The sequence below is a fragment of the Physella acuta genome, unplaced genomic scaffold, assembly GCF_028476545.2.
Source record: "Physella acuta isolate Inbredline_101_S28 unplaced genomic scaffold, ASM2847654v3 ptg000316l, whole genome shotgun sequence".
NCBI classification, from domain to species: domain Eukaryota; kingdom Metazoa; phylum Mollusca; class Gastropoda; family Physidae; genus Physella; species Physella acuta.
In genome coordinates this window covers 448,159-459,530 of record NW_026731835.1, presented here as the reverse complement: position 1 = coordinate 459,530, position 11,372 = coordinate 448,159, and the positions used below count along the sequence as shown (strand labels likewise).

The 11,372-nt window shown below is 31.6% G+C and overlaps 2 protein-coding genes across 4 annotated transcripts; both read right to left on the bottom strand.

Moving 5' to 3' along the window:
* Positions 1–7: 7 nt before the first annotated feature.
* Positions 8–5,185, bottom strand: LOC131940403 (citrate synthase-lysine N-methyltransferase CSKMT, mitochondrial). 2 transcript variants are annotated; one of them, XM_059299006.1, is made up of 4 exons: positions 5,064–5,167; positions 1,755–1,906; positions 1,123–1,381; positions 8–931 (listed from the first exon to the last, which is right to left on the bottom strand). In XM_059299006.1, the coding sequence occupies exons 1-4, from the start codon at positions 5,131–5,133 to the stop codon at positions 474–476; spliced, it is 939 nt and encodes a 312-aa protein (XP_059154989.1). In that variant the 5' UTR covers positions 5,134–5,167; the 3' UTR covers positions 8–473. The 2 variants fall into 2 exon arrangements, with proteins under 2 accessions (XP_059154989.1, XP_059154990.1); XM_059299007.1 differs by having other exon boundaries at positions 9–931; positions 5,157–5,185.
* Positions 5,186–8,147: 2,962 nt separating this feature from the next.
* LOC131940400 (transcription initiation protein SPT3 homolog) lies at positions 8,148–11,157 on the bottom strand. Of its 2 annotated transcripts, none has more exons than XM_059299002.1 (2): positions 11,146–11,157; positions 8,148–10,163 (listed from the first exon to the last, which is right to left on the bottom strand). In XM_059299002.1, the coding sequence occupies exon 2, from the start codon at positions 10,150–10,152 to the stop codon at positions 9,070–9,072; it is 1,083 nt and encodes a 360-aa protein (XP_059154985.1). In that variant the 5' UTR covers positions 10,153–10,163; positions 11,146–11,157; the 3' UTR covers positions 8,148–9,069. The 2 variants fall into 2 exon arrangements, with proteins under 2 accessions (XP_059154985.1, XP_059154984.1); XM_059299001.1 differs by lacking the exon at positions 11,146–11,157 and adding an exon at positions 10,841–10,895.
* Positions 11,158–11,372: the final 215 nt, after the last annotated feature.

Here is an 11,372-nt window from a genome sequence, read left to right as displayed (position 1 = left end):
AATAATTATCATTTAGTTTGTTTATTTTATGATTAATAATTGAACATTGGTTTCAGAAAATATACAACATAAACTGATTTAATTATGAATCAGTTTAAAAAATTTAATAATTCTTACATTTCACAAAAATTACATCAGCTTAAAACTACAATACAATGTTTTTATTTTCTGTCCAGTCCTCAAATGAATGACTACTTGGCAAGTTACGCTATTTAACCACAGGTATTTAAATAACTAACTATTAACAGAACAGTTATTTTTAAAATGTTGGATAGCATCATGACGAAAGCCATTATCCTGTTCCAAAATTGATTCTGAACATTTTTTCACTTGAAATAATAGAACAGTAATGTGCAAGCTAGTTTAGTTAGGTCAGCTTACCAAAAATGCCTATTTTAGATTTTCACCAAAATAAGGCACCAATTATTAAAATATCATATTTAACTAAATAAATAAAGTGGTGTATTGCTTAGTTATCTTAGTTTGTCAAACCAGTAGATAAAGTACTCCCTGCCACAATGAGAACTGACAACTTCAAACGACCATGAAGTAATGTCTGATCTTTCTAAACTATGACAATGATGTGGATCAAAAGATGAAGAGTCAGTGTGGTTTTGAATTTTTTCTTGTAAAGAATTCCCATCCTTATATGTGACTTTATTTAAAATGTTCCTCTCTTCCCATAGTTCTAAATTTGAATCAGAAGTAAGTTTTTTATGATCCAACTCATGACTAATACTGTTTGGTTTGTGACTGCTGGTAAAAGCTTTATGACATATCTCTTCTAAGCACAGTAATCTTGAGTCTGGGTCTTCATCAGATATCTGCATGTATCTTCCATATTTTGATAGCACACGCATCACCTCAGACATCATAACTTCACATTTAAACTGACCATTGGTCGAATCCTTCAGCAATGCATCCATTGTCCCTGGTAAAATGTTTAAGACAGAACTTAAATAAATTTTATGCAGAACAAAAATTATATTTACAAAATTAACGCTATCCATAAGAATAAGAATTTTTAGGCCATAAAAATCTGAAATAAAAGCTACAAAAGTATATTAAGAATGTAAAAGCAAAAGTTTTAGATTTCTATAAAGCAAAGTGAAAAGTGTCTACCTTTATCAATAATCAGGTCAAAAGAGTTGTTGCAGAAAGGAATGTTTAAGATATCTGCACAAACAAACTGCACAGATGACCCTTTCTGAGAAATTTTGCTGAATTTTTTTCTTTGGTACAGGAGAGCTTCTTTAACAAAGTCCAACAGTATCATTGAAACAGGGCTGCTGGTATGGGCTAATACATTTAGAGAGAGATCAGAGGTTCCACAGCCCAAATCTAACAAGTGAAGGCTTTTGTTGACATGCTTTTTCTTAACCTGTCAATACAAACAGCAAAGAGTTAACAATAGTTGAATAAATTGTTCAACAGTGAATCTAGCTGGAACAGTTGAGCAACCATGTCCTGAATGTTTGCATTTGTAAATGAAAATTCAATTGGAAGCTTACGTTTTAATAACAAGTTTGTTATTTTTTATTTCAGAATAACCAAGGTTAACTTAAAATTTTAAAAAGTTATTTACTAAATTGTGGAAAAACTTTAGTCACATTAATTTAATAATAGGGCTGTCTATCTTTGAAAAAAAATATATATGAAGTTATAGTAAACCTTTTTCATTATATGCTACAATTCAATATTTATACATCAAAGCAGACCCATTTAATGTTTTTACCCTGGGTGTACAATATTACCTGATTTAAAATGTCTAAAATATGTTCTAGAATATCAGCTGGGGTGATAAACCAATCAAAGCCTAAATCTTGATGTTGGTCTTGATATCGTTTTTGCCAATAAGAAAATTTGCTTAGCTTCAAAACATCACAGCTACCTTCTTGATTTAGATCTACAGTTAATTATTAATTTTCAATGAAAAAAAAATGCTTTAGTCCAAACCACAATTTCCCACACTGTAAAAAAATTTTTTGGAAAGGCACTTCTTTCCTAAAATATTATTTTACCAAGATAAATTCAATAGTTTAAAAAAGTATTTTAAAAATGTTAAAATTCCTTTTATAATTTATAACATTGCTTTGTTAAATGAAAAAGTGTGAAATTTAGACCTACAGATAGCCTTCAACATTATAATGAATAATGAACAACACCTTCCCCAACACCCCCCCCCCCCCCTCCACCTTGTACTTACAAATTCTAGTTAAACTAAAGAGAAAGTTGACTATTTACAATTTATTTAACCAATTAAAATATTGAAGATGTGTTGTATTCATTAGGCCTATTAGATTCTATAATACATAATCTCTAGATTGTAGTTGAAGCCTAGATCTAGGCCCTAGATTGTCGCTCTAAGAAATTAGATTAGAAGTACCTAATACTGCGTTTACACTTGCGACATGTATACATGTCTAGAAAAAAAACTTCGCAATAAGTGAGTATTTTCCCCTATTATCTTAGGCCCTATAGCGAAGTTTTTTTTTCTAGACATGTATAGTATACATGTCGCAAGTGTCAACGCGGTATAACACTGCCTAACAGATACTAAAACAAAAACTGGGTAACAGTTAAGAACTTAAGAAGACTAAGGCGTAACAACAGTACCTCGAGTCAATACTCAATATAAAATTTCTCTTCTATCTCTGCACTACTCTACAGATCTAGTTTAGTCAACAAAACAAATAATAAAAATAAGGTGTGCATATTTTTAAATATTTTAGATTTTAAAATAATAAAATATCCTCCCCCCCCCCCCCCCCCACGGCAACTCCCTTGACTCTAGCTAGATCTAGAATCTAGTAGCTAGGGCCTCATCAATAGTTGTGAGTGCTACTCCACTGTTATAGAGCTGCACTGGCTAGAGCTCAGAAAGACTCTAGCCTGCTGCTGCTAGTGCAATAGTAGATACTAGATACTAGCTAGTAGATAGACAGTCACAGACAGATAATAGATATAGAGTCCTTGCAAACACGTGACCTAAATCACGTGATACCTACGCCCGCCGCCACAGTGGTGTACATCAGACGTAAACACAATCAGCTGTTCACCAGCGCTGGACGTGTTCACCAGCGCTGGACGTGTTCACCGTATGTAAAGAATCGCGACGGCGGAAAAGGAAAAATATGTTAAAAAACTTGAACTCTTAGGAATTGAAGATCCTTATACAGTTATTGACAGTTTCGTGGATAATATAAATATGTGGCCGAAATTTCTAAATAAAAATACTGTTAGTAATACCGTTTGCGTTTAGAGTTTAAGTAGACGAAGCTGATCAAATGCTGTAATATATTAGAGGTTATCTACTGTAGCAAACGTGAGACCACTTAACTCCTACAAAACCCACACTACAACGGCTAATATAATCCATGGGTAATAACCAATCTGGGTAGCATGTTATACAATTTAAGACCCTTATAATCCAGCAGGGAAGTAATCAGACAAATTAATACTGACGTTCAACCCTCATGATGGCTGCCCCCACCTGTATCTAGCCCACAATAAAACCAAAGAGGAGTCTGCCCTGCCCTCCCCTGAAAATGTCTCACCTCCGTGATACCCAGCCCCACAGAGATAGTATTTCTTATATAATTTTGACCCTCAGGGCCCAGCAGGGAGAACAAAGGGGAAAGTCCCACTGCTCTCCCCTCAACACTTCTCACCTCGGTGTCATGTTATGTCATTTATAGCACACACGGCTTATCAGGGGAAAGCATTAAGGCATTAAGAATCTTAACTCTGGACAGCTACACACTAGTATACTAGCTACACACTCGGTGCCTACTGTAAACTACTAGACTGTAGGCCCTATGTAGACCTGCAATTGTATCAATTGTAGACTAGGTCCATTGTTATTATTCTAAACCATCTCACTTATAATGTTTCTAGCTTGATTTGTTTCTTTTATAAACAGTGGATTTAAAAAAAAATTTTAGCCTAATCATTAACCAAATAATAACAATGTGGTTATTTGTTGTTGGCTGGTATGATCTAGATTGTACTACTAGGCTACAAAAACTTAGTAGACCAATTACTAGATATGAATTTGAATTTAATTAAACTCAGTCCAGTATCAGATACATATTGCTGTAAAAAGACAACAAAGTAGGTAGGTCTTAGTAATTTATTAAAGCCTTCTACTACAATAATATCAACTACATGCTTGTATAAAGTTTTTACAATTTAATTTAAGTAGCAGATTCTAGATCCTAGTCATATAATCTATTTCAATTTCAGAAAATTTCGTTTGCTAAAAAAATGATTAGATAATAGAGCGAGATTTTAGATCTTAGAGACAATTAAATGCTTTATTAGGCCTATTATGACTACTTTTGATTTATTATGGGTGTATTTTGAATCGAATGTAGATCTAAAGTAATTAAATTTAAGTAAAGAAGTAGATTCTAGATTCTATGTCTACCCAGCGGAGCCAGGTATTAGGCCTACGATTAGATCTTATTATTCTTATTAGCCTATTACTTTTGACTTTGTCTTTTACTATTAGTATTTGTGAAGGTCGAGCATATTTGTTTTATTAATAGTTATCTTTTATAATTAAAATGAAGTTTATTATTTTACTGTCCTTACATGAAACAAAGTATCGAGAACTGCATTTGATCAGATTCGGCTACTTTAACTCTAAACGCAAACAGTATTACTAACAGTATTTTTATTTAGAAATTTTGTCCACATATTTATTTATACGAAACTGTCAATAACAGTATAAGGATCTTCAATTCCTAAGAGTTCAAGTTTTTTAACGTATTTTTGCTTTTCCGCGGGTGCGGTTCTTTACATACAGTGAACGCGTCCAGCGCTGGTCAACACGTCCAGCGCTGGCGAACAGCTGATTGTGTTTACGTCTTGTGTACACCACTGTGGCGGCGGGCGTAGGTGTCACGAACGGACGTGACGTCATATGAAAGGACTCTATTATTAGATAATTATTAATTAGATAGATCTAGATCTAGATCTAGATGTACTTTAGATTAGAGAAGATTTAGTTTAGATTAGAATCTAGATCTAGGACTAATCAGTTAGATATCTCTATGCACCGTGGATATCTTTCTGCAATGTTTGTGATGTAGTTAAGAGGCGAAAAGTGTAAAAGCTTTCTTTCTTCATAAATAGGTTTAAAATTGACGCACTGCTAAGCTTCTTCAAGGCCATTTTTGTTTTGTTTATAAAAACTAGGTATTTCAAAATACCGAAAGTTGCGTTTAGTTTTAATACTGATTGTGATAGATCTAGATTCAAATCTGATTCTAGATCTAGATCTAGGTGCATTTTTATAAAACTTTTTGACAAATACAAAATTCAAATAATATAATTTATTACAGTTATGGGTCCTATTCCTTAAACCACGGCCTTCAATCTATGTAACACTAGCCGTCGGTACCGGTTACACGATAGGCCTAGATCTATATATTTTAATGTTATAGGCCTACATGTTTGAGAAAAATATTTTATAAATAGTTATTGGTCAAAACGCAATGTGCTTTACTACACACACGTTGAACGATATTAGTGACAAAGCAAAGAAATAACTAAATAGCTAAAAATCTGACACATTTAATTAAAGTACCATACGCTACCAATACCTCTTAAAAATAAACGATCTCCCCTAAACTTTCTCGAATATTCTTATATAAAATAACAGGGGCTATAGACATGGATTTTAATCCATTTTAAATACTTAAAGTTTTAAAAATAGAATAAAATCTCGTAGACAAATTAATTGCACACTAAGTGGACGCCAAATAAAAAAGCGCATAATAGTGCGCAATATTATTAGTACTTTTAAAATTTACATTAGTTTTTTGAGAAATCGGAAGTAGCGTAAATTACTACTTCCGGTCAACGGAAATGACTCAAAATTTAACAGAAGGTAGAGAATTAGATCTTTTACTTACATGTGAAATTTCATTTATCTATCTGAAATAGTACTCAAGTTATAGGCTTTTGAAAAATTCAAAGTAGGAAAAGTACCACTTCCGGTTATCGGAAATAGCTCAAAAGTTGATACGGATCTACGATTTTGATAAAATACTTATATATGAAATTTCATCAACCTAGCTGTAACGGTACTCAAGTTATCGTGTTTACACACGGACACAGACAAGATTGCAAAATTATGTTTTTCCGTATCAGTGAGGTGTAAAACGTCGAGATTATAAAAATCTCGATTTTTTTTGTTTGCACGATTACAAGACTTTCTCTATACTTCGTATATACGAGAAAGTAAAAACGAATTATAGGGCCTATATTATTACTAATTAGTCAACCAACACACCATATTGATTGCACACTCTGATTAAGAGACTTAATGATTCCGCTAAAAACCCAGCTGTTCAATGGTATTTATGTTGTTTTTATTAATAGAAATTTATATTACTTTTGACCAAGAAAATTGTATACATTTCAAATTTCTAAATCAAATTTGAATGAAATAGTTCATTTCTTCATATTCTAAAATGAAGATGAATCCATTAGTAGTTCTATGTACTTTTCGTAGTTTAAACATGTGGATCGTGATGTCATTGTTTAATACATTCTTGTCACAACTATAAACAGTAAACACTTTTTCTGTTGCGTAATTAAAAAATGTGTTTCTACATTCGAATATTGCTATTTCTTTCTTTTAATAAAATTTAGTTTATTATTATACATTTAAAACCATCCAACATATTATTTTCAACAAAAGTCCTTATCTGTAAGTTCTCCATATATCGTTGAAGATACTGATCTCTTAGGCGAGAGAGAGAGAGAGAGAGAAGTGCGCACAGGGTTTTTTATATATTAGGTTGTTAACGAAAAACCATGATCTGACAATGAAACCAAATAATTAAGATAAATTAAAATCTGTGGTTTTTAAACTGGGAAAAACGTGCTTGCACATCACTTATTAAAAAAGATCCCATATAGTATATAGTTCTACTTATATTTCAAAATAAAACAGTCATTTTTCATAAAAGCCTACTTGTATATTTAAACTAATTAGACATAAGCCTTCATATTAATCATAATTAAACAAAATAGAACCATTTTATTAATTTTAAGTAGGCATTATGTTTATATAAATTCTTTCTATACTAGAAACTGCATAATGCAAAATCAGTATACCAAAATTTCCTGAACTATTTTTTTTTATGTATTACACATACATAAAATATCTAAATATCTTGTAATACAAGTTTGAATTGTTTTAGGAACAAGTTTTTTCCATTGACTTATTTCTGTAAATTAGCTTTATAAATAGCTTTATAAATAGCTTGTGGAGTTGAAACAAGAAAATAAAAAATTCAAATATCAAAACAACCAAACTGTAACTGCATTTGATATTTTCCAAAGTATTTATTTTGATTTAGAGCATGTAAATTTACTAATCTGGCTCCAAACCTTACTTAATGAATTGTTAGTATTCCAACTTTTAAAACAATAAAATTATCATTAAAATAAATCAATTTTTTAAGTTAGATAATTTTTAACACAACAGTCTTATTACTTCAGAGACTAAATAAAATAATTATCCAACAAACAACAAAGCATTATCTCAGCCTATAAGCCTATGTATTTTTTTCCTATTTGTTTAAAATGTGTGCATGCTGAGCAACAGATTAGGTAAGGGCTTATAAAATAGTGATTATATTATCTCATTTTCAATACTTAATAATTAAGTCTACAGTGATATTGCTGATAATTTAAAAAAAAAAACACTTTTTACACAAATCTTAGCCATTGTCACAGGTGATAATAAAAATGGCATAAACAATGCTATGTATCACAGTTGACATTCCAATTTAAAGTAATTGATTGCTGAATTTTTTTTTTTTGCAAATTAACCATGCTATTATACAACTTGCTACAAAAAATAGCACTTATAAATTATGAGATCTTGAATTGACAAAAACAAAAATCAAGAGAGTGTATAGCAGAGGCGTAGCGAGGAGGGGGGCGTGGGTGTGTACCGCACCGAGTGACACCATTGCAAAAAATAGCAAAATATATAGAGAAAAATTTGAGGGGGGGGGGTGCAAATCAATCGAAAGTTTGACCCCGGGAAGGGTCGCAACGTCTCGGGGGGGTGACACCTGACCTCGCTAAGCCACTGGTGTATAGAAATCATTAAAAAATGTGACCAAAATTCAGGTCTATTAAAAAGGGAGTAATATTTGCAACAATTTTCAATATAAAAGGCAAATCTTGTCTTTAAATTTAAAGAAATGACTTGAATTATTAAATGAAGGCATTATTTAGTTAATGTAAGTTCTCCATGACAAAATTTGGCGGTTAATTATTCATATGAGCACAGATTTTGAAAAAATTCAAGTTTTTAAAACTTAAAATTAAATTGTCTGTTTAAAGCAAAAACTAACGTATGCCACTTGTTACAAAGATACAAGTTCAAATGAAATTTCTTAGAATTTCATTTCAAATAGGCTTAAAAGTTAGCAAGTGGCTTAGGCTGTTGTGGAGATGTTTCTTACAACTTAAAATTAAATATATTCAAAGACTTATCAAAATAATGCACAACAAAATAAGTACACCAAAACCATATGTTTAGTGAATTATACTATAGTGAATATTAGTTATTACTTAGAAAAAATAAAACACAACGTAATCAGAACACATTTACTTATATATATTTAACATATAGTAAGTACTGGTGGTAAATGTAAACAAACCATTAACAAAGAAATATTTAAGCTACGGTACATGGAGTGGTCAGTTTTTACATTTCAATACATCAGTCTTATAAAATAAATGATTTAAACAACACTGTTGAAGAATTTAATAAGAGATTAGACCATATTATTTTTTCCAGTCTTCTAAAAATTAGTTGAATGTGATTACAGTTATACAAAATATGTTGAGATAACTGTATCAATAAAAATGGGCATACAACTACAACTGCCAAATTAAATAAGATAAATAATAAATAATGGAAAATAATATCTACATTTTGATATATTATTACGTATGCATATATCAACATTTGACTAGGTTGAACTTTTGAGTTAATTGAGCAATTTAACATAGCTAAAAAAAATTATTTTTAAATCAAGAACATAAGGTTTTATACCATGGTGAGCAATGTGGATTGATTTTCATCTGTGAAGTGAAAGGACCAATGTCTGTGTAGTACCTTCGCATGGCCTCTCTAACATCTGAAGGCAGAATTGTACAGTCCCAAGAGAGATCAACTGATGTAGGAGGGTCACTTTTTTTTCGCTTTTTCTTATTAATCTTCTGTGTGGCTGTTGCTAACGGTATGTTGGTGCCTGGCTTCATAGGATTGTTCACATCTTGTTGACTCTGATCAGTTAAAACAGTTTCTGGTTTGTTGTACAAGCTGTTGGCATAGAGATCTGCATAGTTAACACACAAAGGTGGTCTTGTTCTAGACAAATGATCATTTGGTTTTGATCTCATATCTTGCTTGACAAGAAGAGCCAAGTCTACAATTTGGGCCACTGTTTCAAATGCCAGGTAGCTGAACATTTCTACCACAGCTGGGTTAATGTTGATCTCTGGGCTAAGGTTAAATTGCAGCCAGTCTTTAAAACGCTGAGATTTGTTGTATTTACGACTGAAGTTTGCTTGCCTAGCTTGGCAAAACTCCATGTACTGTTGTGTGTCCATTCCTTGTGTCTGAAGCTCAGCTCTTAACATTCTTTCATGTTTTACAGGGTCAACTTCTGAATCTTCAAACAAGGCTAGTAATTCTCCTGTTTGATCAATTGATGACAAAAACTCATAACAAATTTGCCTATTTTTGCCCATTGTTTTTTTATCAAAAGCTAATTTTTCCTGTGACTGTATAGTATTTGAATCAGCTTTAATTTCATCTCCAGCTAATGAATTTTTAATAATGAATTTTAAATCCCGAACTTCATAATATTTGAGAAGCCTTTTCAGTTTCACCTTATCCCTCCTCAGCAAAAACAAGATATCTTCTATGGTAATCTGTTTTTCACCTCTTGTTATAGCCACTTCATTTGCTTGCAGGATCATTGAAACCATCTGCTGATGTACAATTTCCTCCACTAATACAGCTGTCTCTTGTAATGGTCTCTTACTGTCACCAAACCCAAACATCATTTGTTGAATTTCAGTAGTGAACCAAGCTGAAGGTGATGCCATGGCAAGAGATTCTGAGAAAATATAAAGTTCTTTAACATTCAGAATAAAAAATTATAATAAAATAATTTGTGTAGGATATTCAGTAGATTATGTTGGCCTAGTATTATATAGATTATAGATCTAACTAGGACCTAATGCTCATAAACTAAATGTATAATAAATGTATGCTGCTACACTTTCACCATAATAATAATATAATAATAATTAGGCCTAGGCCTTTAAAATTATTAATAATTGATAATAGTAAATACTAGTAGATCTAGATTATTCTAGATTAGTTAGATCTAGAATAGTTCTAGTCTAATAGTACTTCACTAGTACTAGCTCTAGTACTACTAGTAGTTACTAGATCTACATCTACATTCCTTCTAGATCTAGATACTACATCTAGATCTCTAGTAGAATATAGTAGTAGACTTTAATTATTAATTAAGTACTATAAAAGTAGACTAGATCTAGATTCTAGACCTAGACACACAACAGTAGATCTAGTACTAAAATCTAGTATCTAGATCTAGATCTAGTCTAGATCTGAGATAAGATCTAGATTAGTTCTTTCTTAACAGGTTGGTTAGCTCTAGAATCTTAAGTTCAAATACGTTCATTTTTACATTCTTAAATCTAGAATCTTATCAAATTAAATGAAGGAAAACTGGTTAATTTTATTTTGTAGATCTAGCTAGATTACTTATAAATATAAAAGTGTGTAGATCTAGACTAGACACCACCTTCTTCTAGCAGACAAGAAACAAGTACACGGTAAAGATAAAACACATAGATCTAGATCTAGTCACATACTTCATACACTGGCTGTCAAATTAATAATCTTATTTCTTTCTAAACTGAGACTGAGCTAACCTGGCCTACCTAAAATTCTAAACATTAAAATTGCGATCGATCAAACTTTGGTATAGATCTACTTATTTAAATATTAAATGAATGTATTGAAAGTAATTATTAGGCCTAGTGGCTAATGGTAGTAATGGACAGTACATTCTACACAGGACAGTAAATCTATTTAGGCCTACCTTGATTTACCGCTTTTGCAAGACGCCTAAACCATCGAATCCAGGCCAATTTTTTTTATTTAGAACTTAACCAGATTTTTTGCTGAATAAAAGTCAAACTATTATTATACGTAAGGTCTAGCCTAATATAGATATAGATCTAGTAACAAGTTGTTTTTTTCTTTTAAAATCCCGTAGGGTCTAGTTAATATT